Source organism: Malus domestica, chromosome 05 (genome assembly GCF_042453785.1).
Source record: "Malus domestica chromosome 05, GDT2T_hap1".
NCBI classification, from domain to species: domain Eukaryota; kingdom Viridiplantae; phylum Streptophyta; class Magnoliopsida; order Rosales; family Rosaceae; genus Malus; species Malus domestica.
In genome coordinates this window covers 46,544,740-46,564,181 of record NC_091665.1, presented here as the reverse complement: position 1 = coordinate 46,564,181, position 19,442 = coordinate 46,544,740, and the positions used below count along the sequence as shown (strand labels likewise).

The 19,442-nt window shown below is 36.7% G+C and overlaps 3 protein-coding genes across 3 annotated transcripts; all 3 read right to left on the bottom strand.

Annotated features, from left to right (window-relative positions):
* Window positions 1-1,132: 1,132 nt before the first annotated feature.
* On the bottom strand, window positions 1,133-7,299 carry LOC103434398 (C2 and GRAM domain-containing protein At1g03370-like). Its single transcript, XM_008372739.4, has 9 exons — window positions 6,305-7,299; window positions 4,740-5,972; window positions 4,189-4,371; window positions 3,725-4,008; window positions 3,482-3,598; window positions 3,056-3,318; window positions 2,587-2,752; window positions 2,073-2,345; window positions 1,133-1,954 (listed from the first exon to the last, which is right to left on the bottom strand). Exons 1-9 carry the CDS (start codon window positions 6,651-6,653, stop codon window positions 1,766-1,768), a joined length of 3,057 nt encoding a protein of 1,018 aa, XP_008370961.2. The 5' UTR covers window positions 6,654-7,299; the 3' UTR covers window positions 1,133-1,765.
* Window positions 7,300-7,910: 611 nt separating this feature from the next.
* On the bottom strand, window positions 7,911-13,078 carry LOC103434399 (farnesyl pyrophosphate synthase). The gene is made up of 12 exons (XM_008372740.3): window positions 11,728-13,078; window positions 11,367-11,391; window positions 11,146-11,261; window positions 10,936-11,022; window positions 10,724-10,840; window positions 10,553-10,641; window positions 9,789-9,840; window positions 8,988-9,083; window positions 8,846-8,890; window positions 8,667-8,756; window positions 8,343-8,414; window positions 7,911-8,251 (listed from the first exon to the last, which is right to left on the bottom strand). The coding sequence occupies exons 1-12, from the start codon at window positions 11,836-11,838 to the stop codon at window positions 8,123-8,125; spliced, it is 1,029 nt and encodes a 342-aa protein (XP_008370962.1). The 5' UTR covers window positions 11,839-13,078; the 3' UTR covers window positions 7,911-8,122.
* A 2,821-nt stretch (window positions 13,079-15,899) lies between these two features.
* On the bottom strand, window positions 15,900-18,128 carry LOC103408739 (U-box domain-containing protein 35). Its single transcript, XM_008347564.4, has 4 exons — window positions 17,438-18,128; window positions 16,779-16,897; window positions 16,533-16,648; window positions 15,900-16,433 (listed from the first exon to the last, which is right to left on the bottom strand). The coding sequence occupies exons 1-4, from the start codon at window positions 17,904-17,906 to the stop codon at window positions 16,145-16,147; spliced, it is 993 nt and encodes a 330-aa protein (XP_008345786.1). The 5' UTR covers window positions 17,907-18,128; the 3' UTR covers window positions 15,900-16,144.
* Window positions 18,129-19,442: the final 1,314 nt, after the last annotated feature.

Below are 19,442 nucleotides of genomic sequence, written 5' to 3'. Positions count from 1 at the left end.
AACGATATTTTAATGAGTATCTAATGAGTTTTCGTCAAAATATCGCGATATTATCGATAATATCGCCTAATATCGCGATATTAGCTATAATATCGCGATATTTTGTTCAAAAATTCCTGAAAATTTTGAAAAGTTACAATTTTGAACACAGAGGGGTTCGAACCCCTCCCACGTTAACTCCTTAGCGCCTTAACCACCATACCACTTATGTTGTTGTGATAATATGCTACAATATTTATATATATGATTTTTTTTTGAATTCTTTTTACAAGAAACAAATTTGCACATTTTCCAAATTTTTTGTGGTATTATATTTTAAATTGTGTCAATTAATTACTTAGTCAATGGCATGTGGTTTTTAATTTTTCTATTTTTTATTTGGTCACTTACATGGTAGGGCTGGAAAAAATTCCGAAAAATCCCAAACCAAACCGAAAAAGTCCCAAACCCAAACCGAAAAATCCCAAACCAAAACCATCCTGAAGTTCGAGAATCCCATCCCGAAAAATACCAAAATTTTCGATATGGGATTGGTTTCCAAATCCCATTTGTTTGGTAATCCCGAAAAATACCGAAGTATTCGGTTTCTTATTGACTTTTGGGTTTTGGTTCTTGAAAACCATTGCCATGGTTGCTAACTACTCTTTAAAATACACTCACTCTACACATAGAGATGATGAAGATAGTGAAAATTTTGAACCTCATAGGAACTCTATGTGGTACTAAGTCACTCATGTATCTTACCATGCAATGTATAAAGTGTAAAATATTGTACTAATTCATTATATATAAATGATTATGGTGTGTTTAGACTTCTTTCATTAATTTCTACATATTTTCTACACTCACAATGTTTGTCAGCTCGCTATATAATCAACTTGATAATGTTAAATCCATCATGCAATGCATTTCCTTCCAATTTTTTGTGATAAACTAATAGATAATTGACTAAATAAACATCCTTCAAAGTTTCAATAAAAATTTCCAAGTTTTTCTTACAATTTCCGTGGTTTCCATGTAATTTTTATCGATATCGATATTATCCCGATATTTCTATCGATATTTCCGTGTTTTCGGACTACCGATATTTCCGATATTACCGATATTTTCTTCCTTGATCGCAAGTTAACAATTGATATCGGAAGGAAGGAAGATTCAAGTTATACAAAATGGTTCTCGTACAAATTTCAAACTGCCATATACATATGGACACATCACATTTAACAATTTCGTATTGCTATTCATAATTCAAACAAGGAAATATAAATAAAATCGGTACAGGTTTGAGTTATTCTAAAAGAATAAGAACCACGCGGGCCACCACCACCAACAGCGAAGTACGGCTGCTGTTCGGCCAGAAACGGCAAGACCACAAAAACTAGACCTGCCACTTCCATGTACACTAGAAGGTTATTGCATAATCTGCACCTGTTATTCACAACCCAGCAACTACCAAATACTCTTCCTCCTCCTCCCCCCCCCCCCCCCCCCCCCCATAAACTAGTCCAGATTCTGTCCCAGAAACACTAACTAAGCACTGTTTCGTCCAGGACCATGCTGCTCGCTAGAGCATCAACACACACGCTTCCACCTTCATATCAACCACTTCCATCATACATATGTTATTGCCGTACCTCTGCAAGCCAAAGCTTAAAGACACTTTTTCATTGTCTCCAAGCTGGCATATCACCCAGTCCAGCTCAATCCAAGCTGCCATATGTCGTGTCAAATGTCTACAATCCCAGGAATGCACCAAATCCACCCACTATCTTGTGAATTCCTTCTCAACTACACTGAAGGTGTCCTTCAGGCGATCTTGCAGATTCTTTAGTACATTTTTTGTAATTCTTTTCTGATGCCGAGTGCTTTTGAGCCACTCAACCCCAAAGTATACTTTTACCTGGCATCCCTTTGGTGTTGAGGGCAAATCCTCGATTTGGTATCGAACGTGAAGCTGCAAATTATGAAAAGGGACTAGTCAATCATGTAGTGAAACAAGTGACTCAAGGGGAACACACTTACGAAAAAGGATTATTTAAACAGAATTCTGCAAAGTTCAATGTCATCCATACATTGAAATAGTCGCCAAGCGGTACTGCATGGAGGGTCGAGACCTCTTGTACAAGCCAACCATTTCTATCAGAGAGGCGGGATTTTTGCTGAGTACTAGTCACCTCTCCTCTATATTGAGACACACGTTTATCAAATCTGTAATATATTTGCCTCACACAGACATCACCCTTCTCTGATTCCCATGGGGTGTAAGAGTAGTTAAGACAACCAGCTTTCTCCATAACTCTACGGTCCAATTCACCTCCGCCAAATAGCTCTATGAAGAAATTTGTCTATTTTCGCGAACAAGACAAATATGACGGTCAATCGAGAAGAAACTAAAATAACTAGAACTAAGATGTGTATAGTCATGAGTACCACACAGCAAATAATCTAGATGAAAGCTATGCTATTCTAATTCCATGAGACAGCTTAAGCAGAAGGGACAAGCGAGTTGCAGTCTTGCAGACGAAATTTTAGTTTTAACAAAGATACACTATGAGAGAGAGAGACAGAGAGAGAGAGAGAGCTCACAGGAACGGAATGAGCTGCAGAATAAACCTCAGACATGCTGACATCATCAAGGCCCAAGAAAGACCCGCTCTCTTCAGCTTGGATCTTGACATCAGATTCTTCTTCAACTATTTGCACCTTCTGCTCAGGACTCAAAGACCTAGCCTTCCAAAGAGCCATAATTGTCCTATTCAGAAACATCAGATGTTGCGAGTCAAATCTTTATGTCCAAGCAAGCATCAATTGTTCAGAAAATGGTGTAAAGTCAGTGTTGAGATGGGGTACTTATGCACAACCACCACCAAGCAAAAGAAAGAGCAAGGAACGGCAGAGATCTAAACTAAGTCAAAAGAAGGCAAGGGGAGACCCAACATACACCGAATAAATGATATCTAATAATTAAAGAGAGAAGAAGATCACAAAAATTAATAAAAGAGTTTCAACTTTGTTGAAGTGAATGCCATGCTATTCTAGGAAGTCCTTCGAGTACCTGTTAGCTACATTGAAAGATACAAAGGACTGGAAATGGAACTTGAGCCTGCCTTCCTCATCTTGTGTCTTTGCACCATGCCTTGCATCCATACCTCTACCCTGCCGCAGAGTCATGACTACAATTGGACTGCCCATAGATGACAGAGTTGGAGGTACAACTTGAATATCCTCTATATCCTCCCACAGGAAAAAGAACTTTGTCTTGTGACCAAATAAATTTGCATGGAATCCAATTATTCTTGCAGAAAGAAATAGGCGGCCCTGCACGGGAAGAACTATAAGATAAGAAATATAAATAACATATAACAGAAAATGAGGAGCAAGAAAAGGTTGCATGCTCTACAGGTATGGCTCCAAGAATCAAATAGAAAGTTTAATGTCAATAGGACAATTTCAACAGGGTGTATAACCATATTAACAGCACCTGCAGGGGCATTTTTCGTTTCAAGTGACAGGTAAAGTCGTTGATGAGAAATTCCTCCGGTGGAAGCCCAAACAGTTTTTGGAATGCTGAATTTGTTTGAGGAGACCGCACAGTTATCTAGAATAGTTTTCACTAATAATCATGAGTAATAATATATGAAAGGAATGTAGAACACTACTAAAAAGGGAATATCAGCAAAAGAACACCGGTAATGTGAATTTCGAAAGTAATGGACGGCTATACCTTCTTTCCCACCTCCTTCTCCATCTTAGTCAAAAAATGATTTGCTACATTGCCACCTCTTGTATTGTTTAAGAAAATTCTCAGGTGGAGTTTTGACTGGCATGCCTGAGCTAACTTTCCTTGAAGAGGAACCCACAAGTCAGCTAAATCTGATATATTAGTTTTTACAAAATTGATTTCAGCATGACCCAGTGAGGTAGCTTCATCAAAAGGTCCATCAAAATCATAAACTTCCACATCCAACACAGAAGGAGGTTCATCCATTGCATCAAACTCAAATATTTCTGTGGAGACCAACAAGACATCAATCAGACCAAGATTTAGTTCATATAAGTTTGCATAATCTAGACATATTCTAAACTGTAGATTGACATTACTGTTCAAATATGCATTGACAAATGTCATTGGAAGAAGTATAAATGCAAAAGCAAACAAACTAAAAAATCAGGTAAAAGGAAAATCACCATTCCATGTAGGATTGCATTTCTGAAACTTGATTGAGCTGGTTCTAGTTTTCCCATTGCAAGTGAACACCACGTATGGATCAGAAAACCCACTTGTATCGACAGCTGCTATGTTACTTCCTTCAATCAAGGCAACAGTTAGCAACCAACCATCTCCTTGGGCTTTGACTCCGTGATCACTGCCTATAAGACACACAAAGATGATAACTAATAAATCGCATTTAAAATAAAAAAAAATATAACAAGATAAACATACGGACATCAAGAAAATTAGGATTTTGAACAGCTTAGACACAGTTTGAAAAATGCACATCTGTGTTCTCCCCATTGAAGAGAAAAATAATTGTTGAGCAAGCAGCATCAGTAAAAAATGTAGTATTCTTAAACGTTAGAGTTTATGGAGTAGATAAAACCTGGCAGGTATAGTGATAGTGATAATGACACAAATGGAATTAATTGTTTGATGAAAAAGGATCACACTGTCAACTAGAGAAGGGCAGAGGCTAAGAGTCTGTTATTAAAGCAAAAGCAACCACTAAAAGCGATGTTACCGTTTTGTGCTCTGGCCTGCATGAAACGTGAGATCAACCCCAGAACCCTTTCTCCTTGAAGAACCAAGACACCACAGACGATGAATTCACCAATTGAGTCTGGCAAGTCAAGCCCAACAAACTCCAGCCCTTGAATAGTGCTGGGTTGGGCAAGCCAGATGTGTACAAGCATATACAATCCAATAAACAATGTGGAGATCACAGAGAAATTGGCAAAATATTGTACTGCCAGCTTCCAATCAGACTGGGGTTCAGCTTGCAGTGATGCCAAAACCTGATCCTTGTTGGATCCAAGATCCTTTGAATCGACTGGCTTAACATTCTGAGACAATAAAGTAGCAAAGTGGTCAAAACTGTCCTTTAAACCTTGTCGAGCTCCATTTTCTATCATTCCTTTCATCATGGTGCTCTGCAGAAAATTCATCCGCCAGGATATTACCAGACGTGAAGATTGTTCTCCTGATGGCAGCTCGGGGCCAGGTGTTATGCAGTAGAGCAACTCCGTCTTAAAAGTGCGCCCATAGGGAACATCAGGAGTGCTTACGCTTGCTAAAACAGCAAAAACCTTCCCGTCGGCTTTGAGATACGTTTGGTCCTCAGTTCCTTTGACTGCCTTTATCAATTTAGTTGCAGACTTAATATATGTCACCACTCTTTTGACGGTCTCGGTGCTGGTATCTAATTTCCATTGTCCTAGATCCAATTCTGTAGTTCCATGGACATCTGCCACTTCTTTATGAAAACCTGAATCTGTTGAAAATAGTAACGTGTTTAGGTCTTGGGGTGGAGTGACATAGAGTTGATCGAGAAGCACTCCTCCAGGCAAGTTGGTTGGGGTTTCACTCTCTTGATCTCGTGAGAGTATTGTTTTCATCAATTCTTCAAATGTCGCGGAAGAGGACTGATCCTCAGAGCTGCTCTCACAAACGTCGGGTTTAGCAGTTTCAGAAAGCTCGGATAAGTCCACTCTGCTAGAGGAGGCTGAAAGTAAATCTGGATTTTTATTGAATATCTGAGCTATGCGACCAGCAAAGGTCTTCTGAGAACAAAGCTTTTCTTCCTTAAAGTCCTTAAAAGATGCAGTTTCTTCTGGTCTCACTCTCACAGGAGAAGCTGATTCTGAAACACAACTGAGAGACCTTGAAGGTGATTCAATTCCCATGTCACCACCCTCAGAAGCCAAGTCCGCGAATGAATTGTTTGAAGAAAAATGTAATGCAAGAAGAATCTCGCCTGTCAGGAAGACAATCAGACAGAGAAATATTTTAAATGAACTGACTTGGAGACAAATCCAACCACATTATGACATTTAGCTAGAATTCACAAATGGGGTATTGGTAATTTGGTATTGCCTGCCAGTAAGCAATGTTCTTTTTTTGAAAAAATAAATAAAAGAATTCATATCTAAATGTGGGACAAGAATCCCAAGTTTTGTACTTGGAAAGCATGAAACGTAAGCATTTGGATGTGGAGACTAGTGCACCAGGTAGCATGAGAAATTTTAACAAGAAAAAGAAAAGGCGAGTAGGCATATTTAATTTAGCACAAGAATGTAAAAGTAGTACCGCAATCCTTGTTCTTGGATTTTTTACTCTTGGGGTGGAGAGGGTACCAAGCAGTTTCAAGGGACTTGTTGCGGGCATCGAAGACTTGGGAAACAGGGATGCGGACGCAGCCAACGAAGTCGTCGTTGAAGTACTTGTCCTCGTCGAGGACAGAGAAGACGAGCTCGCCGTTGAGGTCGTCGACCCTGAAGGCGAACTCTTCCCCCCAATAGGGGTTTAAGGTCTTCTTGACCACTTTGGTCCTGAGCTTGTGCTTCCCGAGCTTCACCTTCACGTACGGATCACTGAAGCCGTTGAGATCCATCGCTGGTAGATCCCGAGCCCCCAATACTTGAACCACCAGCTTCATCTTTTCTTTTGTTTCTTCTGATGATGATCAATGGCGAATGATGTTGTAATTCTATCTAATCTGTCTAACCACCACAATTCAATTCAATTCAATTCAATGCATGCAGCAAAACCACAACCCACCAACAGACAACAAAATCCCTCCTCCCTTGCTTCTTTTGTTTTGTATTTATTGGATTGGACTGTACGTTGGTATGATCACCATTTACAATTTATCAACAAAACAAATCCGTCAGTCAAAATTGATTGTTGTAATCAAAAGGGAATCGTAAATTATACGAATAAGATTAAAGATTAACAGGGAAAATAAATTTGAGGAGGAAAAGCTCCGACGGCGACGAGGAGTTGTCACGTCATGGTAATGCGGGAAGAATCACTCGCCTGATCTGATCTGGGTTTCTTCCTGAATAATACGCAAACTCAAAGCTGACAAGTCATAACAGAAGAAAACAGATTGAATGAATGAACGAAAGAAAGAGGAGATGGCGACGAGACAGGAAGTTAGGAACCCAACGGCCAAGCCCCTTTTTTGGAACAAATATATTACTTTTTTCAGAACAAGGAACAAAGAGACAGTGTTTTTTCTTTCTTTTTTTTTTGGATAAAACCAAGGGATGATTAAAAATGGAAAGGGAAGGGATGGATGGGGAGATTTTTCAATTAAAAGTTGAAATTTTAAAGCTGAGAGACTTTTGGTTTATTCTTTTCTTTTCCTTTTTTTCAATTTCCTATTGAGTTTAGGATATTTGACCTGTTGACTTTTTATTATTTGTAATAATAGTCATAACTCTCAAAATGACGAGCTTTCAACGTACCAAAAATGCTCTTTTCTTCTTAGAACTTTTGAAAGAGATGTTTCATCCCCATGTTTTTCTTTTTCTCCACGATGGAACTAGAAATAGTTTTGTTGACATTTTTCTTTTGAATTTTTTAAATCACATTTTAAATATAAATTTAAAAAATAAAAATAAAATGAAAGAGAAAAGAGGCTAGTTTGTAATAAATAGATTGGGTATTGTCCTTGTATTAATTATTAGTTGGTGACCATCTTCTATAGCATTGCCTACATTTTCTGTATCAGATTGGAAGTGAAATCGACTAGGATCAAGTGTGACATGGAGGAGTACCTCGAGGCTCTCGAGAACGGTATCTGCTAAACAGATCAATTAAGATGGAGATGGAGATGGAGATGGAGTCAACATTTGTCATCAATCTGATTCTCAGCGCAGGAGGCTGGAGGAGTTAATCACTAATCAGGTTGTTTAATATTCTCAACTGGAAACTGAGAAACTTTGTATTAATTAACGTGGATGCTTATTGTCTGTCTGCATTCAACACTGATGACTCAACTTATAACTAAGTGAAGCAAACCTGACTCTGACTGACGCAAACCAAATGCAACTGCATGTTTTATTACAAATGCACCAAATACAAATAGGAGGGGCTGAACTGAATCCAGATTTGAGATTTCTATTTCTGCCTCTTGTAAATCTTGCCCAAGAAGGACTTCAACACTGCTTGCACCGCTTTGCTTGGGTGCCCTTCAATCCAACTCGTCAGTTTCTTGTGGCTTTTGCTCTCATAATCCGCAAATACACCCTACCACAATCACAATCACAATCTCAATTCAGCATCTACCAGTCATCTTATACTATTACCATTCATCATACACAATCAATTAAGTTCAAACCTCAATATCGAGTTCTTTGTAGAGGGCCTTTACTTTTGCCACATTTTCTGGGTCTGGTTTCCCATAATTCTCCTGCGCAAACACGTACAGAAATCATAGTCATTAGTGACTTAGTGAGTGAGAAAATCTAAAGCTGATTAGAAAACAGCAGACAAGATATATATATATAGGGACTTGTTATTGACCCTCCAAAAATCTCATTTTACACTTCAAACTTTCTATAATTAGAAAAAAAAATACACTTGTGAGTGTAGAATGAGATTTTTAGAATGTTAATAACAGTTCCCATATATGAAAGCCAAAGGAGCCACATCTGATTCTTACATGTAGTACTTTCTTTTGTTCCTCGTTGCAGAGTTCCAAAGCTTTCACCACCAGCCAAGAGCACTTGAAATCTTCAATATCTGTTCCTATCTGATATCCCAAACTACTTATTACAACTCAACTCCCATCAAACAAGAAACAAAAGAGAAATATTTAAGAGCCATCTCCCTGAATCTCACCTTACCAATCGTTTCCGGATCACCAAAGCAATCCAAATAATCATCCTATTTAAATAAAGGAAAAAAAAAAAAAAGAGTTAACGAAAGCAATAGAAGAGTTCCAATAGGGACTCTGTTTCTGTGTATTCAACAAAAAAATTACCTGTACTTGAAAGTAAATCCCCATCTCAACTAGAATGTTTTTTACGTCAATATGTTTTTCCAGTTCCTCACCTGACATAAGCAATGCACATGCAACCTGAGTAGATAGCAAACAGTTAGGGTTAGCATGTCTTTCATTGTAAAACACCTGAACAAAATAAGAGGACATGCCATACAATGTGGATGTGCATATCTTATGATATGAATACAGAAAAAGGAACCAAAATGTCGGGTTATTTCTCAGATTTTATTTTTTATTTTTTTAAGAAAGCTGAGTATTTTTTTATTTTTTTAATTAAAACAATAATGTCACATCCACTCCAGCATTGCTATCATGGAAAAAAATATTATTGTGAATATATATTGAAGAAAAAAAAGTAAAGATACAATAAGTTAGAGAGGACATGAAGCCAAACCCTAACAAGAAGTAGAAAATTATTAGAAACAAAAATCAATTAAGAGAACTTCTATGAGAAACGAAAATTTGGAAGCCCCAAAAGATTGTGAGCAAAAGCCACAACTGCACACGGCAGACAAGAATCCCAACATGATCAACACCATAGTTTTGCCAAACAATATGCCACCTGATTTCCTTCGCGATAAATGTGAGAAAACCGAACATGCATGAGAGGATGGGACAACAAAGACCAAAGAAATCAAATTTCACAGACTAGGCATAGAATATACAGGATAAACATGCTGGTTTAAAATAGCGTTCCCGCACAAACACTGAAACAGAATTAAGGAACACTAACAATTCAAGTATTTATTGCTTTTAAGTGCTAAAGAAGTAAGTACTTACTGAAAGGTAAAATGAGTAATAGGCAGTCTTGTACTGAACAATACGCCGGTGACTGCAAAAGATCCAAACCATTTGTATATTATCAAATGCACAGAAAATCGAAAAGTACCATGTCATAGCTGGACAGAAATAGAAAACTAATATGCTCATTATTTGAATAAATAACCAAAAGAAAAACGATACAGTCACATTGTGAGAGTTGTCTCAGGTTACCATGCTCACCATACTCATAGCCTACGAAAAGGTCTCAAGAGGTTCCAATTTTTAACATACCCGGCACCCCAAATGAATATTTCTATTCCTAAGCAATGAGAGTTGTCAGAAAAATTTAACAGAGAAACATTCAATCAGACGGTGAGATTTAACTCCACTGGCCAGCATACATGGCAAAACTTCATAGCCTACTGAAAGGAATCCAATAAGTGGTCACAAGCGCAGGATGTTTAGACTGTTTGGACTTTGATAACCCATAGCTGACAGGATGCACAAGGAATTAAGCATTACATATTATGAAGATGGAAAATTGTTCCAATAGTGAAAGCTTATGAATACACCAAACAAAATAAGGCAAAGGATCGGTCTCTGTAACAAGATTCATTTCTCAACGTGCATCTGTGAATTGCATGGAAACCCTTGCATTCTTTTCTACAGCATGGTGCATTGAGATTCATAATAGGCAATAGCATATGGGTTTGAATCTTAGCATGCCTACAAGCATTTTATTAGGGGCAAATGGCAATGATCTTGTACGACTTTTCACTCACATTGACAATGAATATTTGGATAGGTCTTTTTCTCCTTCGATAGTAGTGATCAAATCTATCATCTGACCTGAGGCAGTTTGAAATTCCACCTGCGGAAACATGACATAAGTTAGCGTTTAGCTCTCTATGAAGGAGAGAAATTATCCGGTCAACAATTTGCAAGTCCCCTACCTCGTTGAACAAATCAAGAAGATCCACATAATATGGCTTTTCTCTGAAATGCTTTCTGAGAATCCTTGGGATATGGTTTCGAAGCACAACACCATCGTTTACTGCAATCATACCAACCTACATGGTACAGCTTCCCAAGTTAATTGATTTAACTACAAAGACAACACAAAAATGAATAAATTAACGTACATATGGTTGCTCCTCCTACAAACCTTGGGCAATCTAAACCAACAAGGTTGACCACGCCGTGTGTGAGAGCCGTCCATGAGGTCATCATGAACCAGAAAGAATGCTTGAAGCTGAAAGTAGTAAAACCATAAAATTGAAAGCTTCTCGTGCAATGCACTAGAGTAATGCTGAAACAAGCTAAACAATAATATGTAGAGGCTCAAAAGAGAATGGAAGTGGTTTAGTTTCCATACCCATTCGATGCACCAACCGAGAGCGCTGGCCAGGAAGATTTCATCTTCAGTTAATTCCCTTCCTTGTTGCAACAACTGATAGCTGTCGATAACAGACAATCCCCGATTAAGCTTCCCTGAAGGACAGGAAAAGAGTCAGAATCCTTTGACAGGCATACTTGAAGGACAAGCTGATGAATTGATCGCTTAATTAAGAAATTGAACTGAAACTCAAGTCTCGCCTCCAGGCACATTGTAGTCCAGCATCTGTAACAGAAAAAGGAAAATTTGGCAGTCAGTACAGGATTCAGGAGAGAATCCCAATCGTCTAAATGCAGGTGGGCTTCAATTATTGCAAGTGATGGGGCTAATGATGTATGTAAAATCCCGACGACGACAGATTGGAATTAGATCACCGAAATTATATCAAATGTGTTGTTTTGACTTCGTAAACAAAGGAAGGAAACAGTTGATGGATTATGGTTATGGAGTTCCAATTTTACTTGTAATAAAAATATGAGAAAATAGACAGCGATACCAAACGAATTCATTGAATTGAATTGTATTGGTGATGGTAAAAGTGAAGAATGAAGAGATCAATACCCGCTCAACCCATTGGCGAGAGTCATTGGTGAAGTCGAAAGCAGGGTCTTCCAACAGCTCCGATTTCAGAACGGAGTACACCTTCAGAAACTTTGACTTGAGATCCGCCATTGACAATTTGCCAATCTAATCTGCCACCAGACAGATACTACCACTCTCACAGCCCTCCCCAGATAAGATCAGACTCGCAGACTCAAAGACAGACAGAGAGAGATGTGTGCTTTTCTTTGTATGGACAACAGGACTTTTATTAGTATACAGAGAGGGAAGGGAAGTTAAATAAACGAGTCACTGACTTTCAGCTTTTAAACTCAATCATTTGGGTACCAATTCTCTCACAATTTGCACTTGTTGCCATTCTTCATTTTCTCACTTCACAATTTTTTCTCTCTTTTGTTTCTTACAAGTTAAGTAACCCACTGAAACTTTCATAAAAACAAGTAGAGAATGATACACATTAAACGACTGGTGTGTCAATCTAATAATACATTATCATGTGTAAAGTATTTTTTAATATTAATGTCTTTTTACCCTCTTAAAAGGTAAAACTTGTGAATAATTAATTGCAATTTTAATATGATAGTTGATGACATGAATCCTTCCCAATTTAAAAGCTAGGTTCGTTTAGGAATTGACATTGTTTGCAATAATTTATCATAATATCTACACATCATGCATGTCCGACCGTTTACAACATGATCCAAATTTTTTTTGATAATGAACACACTTGCCTTTACAGTATGATGGTGGAATGAAAATCACTTGGTCATGTTTTTCTTTTCTTTTGATTCATGATATATTTGTACTAAGGAGATTGCAAAATAAATTAGTTGAAAATATTATTATTTTTGATATTTTAACTTAAGACTTGTTACTTAAAAGTAAATAGATATATATTTATAAATAAAGAGAAGTGTGTGATAACTAAAAACAAGTGGGGAAAAATACGTCCATGTGATGCACGAGCTATATATGATATTTAAGTGGTTATATTGTAGTAAAGACGAGACGTTATTTTTAGCAAAAACAAAATGCATGCATGGTTGTTAATAGTAATATTCTACTGGTTTGGCTTCAGGCAATTTCTTTCCTGCCAGCCACGACAAGGACAATGGCACAATCGTGGTTAGCACACAGGCTGAGGGTCATAAGATACAAAGACGTACAAAGTTCAACTCCCAAGTAATCGAGGGACAGCGGCAGCACTCCACTGGCGACTCGTTGCTTGTTTGTTTGACTGTGGAGTGCTTCTGCTAATTTTCCTCTCTCTCATCATAATTCATAGTCACACTCAGACACATACATAATGCCTTACACGTCAGCCAGGCGGGCAGGCAGCACAGCAGTATTCACGTGAGCCAGGGTGTCATCACATTTCAATTTATTGTGAATGATCCCGTTCTCGTTTTTATTGTGAATGATCCCGTCCTCGTTTTTATTGTGAATGATCCCGTCCTCGTTTTTATTGTGCATGATCCCCTACTCGCCTACTTTTTTTCTTTTTTTTTTGACGGATATTTACCAACATATTTTACAATAAATACTTTAATACAAACTATAACAAATTTAAACAATTATAAACTTGTTAACCTTAATTAAGTGTCAAACTTCATGTAAATATGTAAGACTCTAACCAAAAATATTTTCTAATTAAGTGATGACAACTACCGTTATGTACATCATTTGTGCCTCTAGCATGGACTATGGAGTATGGAGGGGAGCTTCTTTACTCACCACCTTAAATTTTGGTGTATGCGTATCATATACATAATCATCTAACACATGTTATTTCACTTAATTATGGTAATTTTTTTTCAAATTTTAAAATTTAATATTAATGTAAAAATTAACTAGAATTAAATAAAAAAATACTTATCAAATAATTAAGTATATAATAAATATACATCATAATTATGATGATAAACAAAAATGTACCTATGGAGTGAGCAAGCCGGCCATCAATATTGAACATATTATTACTTTAAGTTTAGTCGAGTTGCCACATGGCTCACCCACCAATATACGTTTTCATCGACGGCGACTTTAATTAACTAGAGCCTACACAGTACAGCCGCCGTATTTGAATTCAGCTTCGCACTCTTTCTCACACACTATTATAATTTACTTTATTCGTGTTGCATTTCCCTTATAAAGGTAAGGTTGAAATTAACACATTGAGTATAACAAGTTTTTGTAGATAATGCGTCAACACATATGAATAATACAGCTGTTATTCAGATGCACAAGTTAATAATGTAGAATTTTATTACATAATACATTATTATAATTAGTAGTAAATTTTTTCAATATAACTTGCCAATTATTATCTTACAAATGGAAGATTTGATTTACCATGTGTTTTTTTAAGCACCAGCCTTGAAACTTAATAGGATTTCAGAAAGGATAATACTATGCACATATCCCTCTATTTATGAATAACGTATCTTGAGCATATATAAATTTAACGATCAAAACTATTCAATTTATTAATCATCATTTGAGGATCACTTTTACGAAAAATTAATTGAATCGAAAATTAATTATATAATAATTCAAAGTGTCAAATAAATGAGCAGTTTATTATGAATATGTTATTTGGTACTTACTATGTTAAGTTGTTATATATTTTAATGACTAAATAATCCCTTATTCAAATGATTTTTTATAGGAGTGGTATTTAATGTGGATGATGAAACTGAAACGGTTTCCATTATAAACTTTGTGCAGTTAATATATATTATTTGCATGCGAGATAATTATGAGCTCATCCCTTGGAGTAGACTACCATACATAAACCACTTCCATTAGTTTTTCTCTTAGAGTCAGGAATAAACCAGTTTTGCATGAAGAAAACTGGCTTGCTTGAGCAAGGGCGGAGCCAAGTACAAGGCTCCCCTAGGCTATAGCATAGGGAGAGTTTGATTCTTCAAGCTTAAAAATATTAGTTTTTGGGTTAGTTTATGATTTTTAATTGTCATATTTCACTTAAGAAATGAAATTTTTTTATTAGTAAGGTTGTTTTTAAGAATAATAAGAGCTAATAGATGTTAAATAAACTCATCACTTTAACCAATATTATATTTAATAGTAATAAATTAAAACTTTCATACCACAAATGGTTTCTTATTTTATTCACTTGAAAGCTTTGAAGGCTAGAAACCTAGAAAAAAATAGCATAAAATTCTTGCTTCAAATTACTACATTCAAGTTTTTACTATTATATAACTTTATGAAGACAAAATATGATTAAAATTTTGATTTCGGATTAATAATTTTAGCTTAGCCCACCCATCAAATAATTTATGGCTACGCCATTGTGCTTGAGAAGGTGAAGGTCCAATGTATATTTCGTAGATTAAGATGAAGGCCGAAGAAATAGTGGATAAACATTTAAGAAATCAAATGCCAAGCAAGCCCTACACCGGACTTAAATTTTGTCACAAACTGACAAGATCGCTCAAAAATAAAAATATATGATAAAAAATTTAACCATAAATAAAAATATACTAATTGTAACATTGTTAACATTAAAGAAATATATTTAAAAATAAAAATATTTTATTATTCAAATAATTAATAATATTATTAATACTCAAGGATCTTAATTAAAAATTGAAAATAAATATGATTTTAATTAATAAAGTAACAAAAAGAGTGATGTGAACCTAATTTTCCCTTATGAGAAACTGCGTGTTTGTTGTTGTGGCCTGTTGACAGTTAGAAAATTTTATTGCACAATTATTGCCTCCTTTCTTCTTGTAATGCAAATTGTTGCGTACCAGACATACACCGTCACGGGGTTTAACTATGATAAAAGAGAAAGTTTTAGGATCGGAAGTCAGACCATCTTATTAAATTAGGTTGCTTATTGTGTAATTTAACCGAATTATCTATTTCTTAATATAAAAATATCGATGTACTAAAAAATATATATACTCATAAAATCTCCCATGGCCCACCACTATCCTAAACCCTCCCCCCACCATCCGGATTAGGGGTTTCGTACCCAACAACCTTCCCTGAGAAAAAGACTGGTATAAGTCCTCTTATTCTTCATCTTCTGTACTGTCCGTACCCTATGAGATTTGCAAAATATCTCCGATTAACAGCTGTCAACTTATTCGTGCATAACGATTTAAAACTTAACAATTGAAAATATAAACGATATGAAATTCAGATAGAAATAGAACTTGGATTGCAATCCGGTTTCTTGAAATTCAGATAAAACATATGCATGTAATTTGTTACAGTGATGATGACCATTCAAGTAAATATCTTAACAAAATGTATAATTGTTACAATGATGATTTTGAACGCTTGGGAAAGTCAAGTAAAGGGTGTTCACCAAAAAGGTAAAGTAAGGGTATGGCCATTGCCCATGGGGCTCTATCATCGCTACTGTTGCTGAGTTTATATATTAAGACTTGGGTTTAAAACAGAAGAATGAAGAGGCCGGCTTTTCAGTCCTCTGATGTTGGTCTCCTTGCAATTGCATAGAGTTGGTAGTTCTATTAGTAGTACTAATAATCGTCGTTGTACCGTCCTTGGGAGGTGGGGAGAACGACGACTCAGTCGGTGGCTGAGGCTGATCCATCATCGTCTTTGTCACTGGGTTTCCTTGGCATATGATGTTTACCTCACAGCCTTCGGGTGCACTTTGAAGTATTTGAGCACCAATCCCGCTGCCTTTCTTAGACATAACTTTCCTACGCACCAATGCATTTCCAGATATATAACTCACCAATAAATTATGACCGATTGAGAAATTTGTTTAGCTTATTATAATAAATATATTGGTTAATTACCTTAGATTAGATCTGTTAGTTCCAATGACAAGCTTTGTTATGTTGAGAATAGGGATGAGGTCCAAAATAGCCCTTCCGATCATATCACTTTCAATCAGTATTGTATCCACCTTAACCTACGCGCATACACTAGTATTAATGTAATAAAGGGAGATGGTGATGCAGTTCAATGTAGTATATATAACAATTTGGTGTCTCGTTTAATTTGCAGTATTAAGTAATGGGATTAATGAAACATTATTGTACCTTTGCAGCTGAGCATTTATCAATGAACTTGTGAAGGAGCACTCTCCTCTTGCCTCTTTCCTCGGCCATGTAAGTTTCTACCTGTTGTGAGGTCACTTGGTTTTTTGGAAGCTTTCCCACTACAGTTATCAAATCATTTAATTTCAAGCTCAAGGGATCCGATCACTCGCACAAACTACATACAGATGCAATAATTTTAGGGTAATGCTATTTTCACTTCTTATGCACCATTTTCATTCCGGCCACAAAGAATTGAAGAAGATCAACAATACAAAATTAACAAAGGTGCGTAAGACGTAGAAATAGGTTTGTAGGAAGTAAAAATGAGTGTATAAATAACACTATCTTAATTCTATATAAGCGTGCAGCAGAGCATATACTTGTTAAGAATAAGTAAATCATCACGAACATGGACTGGGTAGGCTAGTTTGCCTTAAATTTTCCTCCGTGATTTATGCGAACTTGATCGATGATACAAATAATAGGATTTATTTCAACTTGGTAATTAAGTTGTCTGATAGCTTAATTAGCTAGATTAAATTAAAAAGAGAATTAAAAAGGGGAAAAATCTTATCACATATATATGTAACATTAGGTAATTAAGGGAAAACATATGATCACTGATCAGGAAATGATTATTCAGAGTGAGAGGAGCTCACATGGACTGGGAATGTAGGTGACCTCCGGAAAAACATGTATGAGATAGACGGTGGTTGACGATGACGGATCCACCGCGTGCTTTAATGACCACGTCAGCGCGTCCATGCTGGACTCGCCCTTCCCTACTCCCACATAAACGCTCTCATCGTGGCTGCTATGATCATCGATATCTTCTTTGATGGAGGGCATCGGCCGCGGGTACCCTTTGAATCCGAAAAGCTCTTTGATCTCGCTTGGTATTTTAATCTTACCCTTCTTCTCATCATCGATGTCATCACCTTCCTCTTCCTCAATCTCGGATATGCTACTGCTTGATATGTTGTACTTCATGTAGTAATTTCTGTACTCGTCGTCGTCATCTTCATCATGCTGCGGCTGCGGATCATCGCGGTACCCGGTACTAGTACTTCCGGCGCCACTAGTACTGGTACTACCCCATTCCCGATCTGCTTTGGACTTCAACGACATTTTGATATCACTACTGCTTTGTCAGCCACTGGTTGTTGATCTTTCAATAGTATTTGGTGCTAACCATATATAGCTAGCTGTACAAGGACGACTAGTTATAATATGTTGACTTTTGATATCTTCAGGGCTTCATTTGTAATTCTCTCTACCTGCTTTGGTTTGACCGCTCCTCTCCCCGTATATGTTTGAATATAATACTTGATATAATGCAACAGCTCATATCCATCATTATTTTGTAGTATACATGTAGATGTCGTGTGTTTGCGCCAATAGTGTTATGCCACGTGTCACACTATGCCATATGAAACAAACATATATTTTATATGTAAGTATTTTTTGGTGACATAGTTTAACAGGACAATGTTTGTCTTCAGACGGGCAAGCACAACATACAACATATATAGGGCTCCAGCGAAGTCATTTCCTTCCGCATTTACCTTAATTTACATGCATCAAAGCAGGAGCGTACGTTTAAAATGTCATGCTGAAAATACACTTTGAATTTTGTAATACGTAACGCGTACGGAATATTCGTATAATTAAAGGGAATCGCGGCCGCTTACTAGTCTTTAATAATAATAAGCAGCAATCAAACCATAACAACGTATTATCATTGCTATTAGCCTATTATTATAGATTAATGATCGATCAATGTATTGATGTTTAATATTTAAATATAGATTTGTTCAAAAAAAATATATATAAATATTGTGATGCTCGCGGCTGCAAATTTTAGAGGTTAGGGGTCACAGCTTTGCGATTGCCAATTCTGTTGTATTTTCCTTCTAGTGCTTAACTACAGCTTACATCATCTAAGTTTAAATTAATTTTTGAAATAGATTATGGAGTTTCAAGTTTCTCAATTTTGTGCCATGCAATTTTAAAATCGTATCAACTAATGTCTTTGAGTTGTATAACCGTTTGGTCCTTCGTTAAATTGATAACATAAAAAATATAGGACTCGTTTACAGAATAACTTGATATAAAAGCCTCACAGTGCAAATTGATATAATGCTAAAAGCTCATGGTGATTGGGGGTAGCAGTTGTTGTAAAGGAAGCGGTGGCGATTATGCTTGTGGTGGTGGCGGCGGTGGCGATTATGCTTGTGGTGGTGGCGGCGGTGATTATACTTGTGTTGGTGGTGGTGGTGGCATCGGTGGCTGTGGCAGTGAAAATGATGGTGGTGATTGCAGTTGTATGTGGTGGTGATGACGGCGGTGGGAGTGGTTGAGTTGATAGTGACGACAATTGTGGGAGTGTGGTGGTCCGGGTGCAAATGTAACGATAGTGGTATGGTGGCAGCAACGACAATGGTGACAATTGTGGTTGTGAAGACGATGCTGACAACGATGGTGGTGGTAATAGCGGTGGTTGTGTTAGGTGGTGACTATCATTTTGTTCTCCCATAGATAAAATGTGTACTACAAAGAATTGAAAATATTCATTAAAAGCTCAATTCAGCTTTTAATAAAAGTAACTTTTAAAAGCAACATACATGTTGATTTTAAAAGCTACTGTCTGGAGACTATTGTTTT

Bases quoted from the DNA above. Each gene is read 5' to 3' on its own strand.
- LOC103434399 (XM_008372740.3), bottom strand. From the start codon at position 11,838: ATGGCGGATCTCAAGTCAAAGTTTCTGAAGGTGTACTCCGTTCTGAAA. The intron at 11,392-11,727 runs GTATTGATCTCT...TTTCTGTTACAG, and splicing joins CTCGCCAATGGGTTGAGCGG to ATGCTGGACTACAATGTGCC. The intron at 8,891-8,987 runs GTAATTTTTTTG...TTATTTAAATAG, and splicing joins GGATTTACTTTCAAGTACAG to GATGATTATTTGGATTGCTT.
- LOC103434398 (XM_008372739.4), bottom strand. From the start codon at position 6,653: ATGAAGCTGGTGGTTCAAGTATTGGGGGCTCGGGATCTACCAGCGATG. The intron at 3,599-3,724 runs GTATAGCCGTCC...AAACTATTCTAG, and splicing joins AGAAGGAGGTGGGAAAGAAG to ATAACTGTGCGGTCTCCTCA. The intron at 2,346-2,586 runs GTGAGCTCTCTC...TCGCGAAAATAG, and splicing joins CTGCAGCTCATTCCGTTCCT to ACAAATTTCTTCATAGAGCT.
- LOC103408739 (XM_008347564.4), bottom strand. From the start codon at position 17,906: ATGTCGTTGAAGTCCAAAGCAGATCGGGAATGGGGTAGTACCAGTACT. The intron at 16,649-16,778 runs GTACAATAATGT...GTATGCGCGTAG, and splicing joins ATAAATGCTCAGCTGCAAAG to GTTAAGGTGGATACAATACT. The intron at 16,434-16,532 runs GTAATTAACCAA...ATTGGTGCGTAG, and splicing joins ACTAACAGATCTAATCTAAG to GAAAGTTATGTCTAAGAAAG.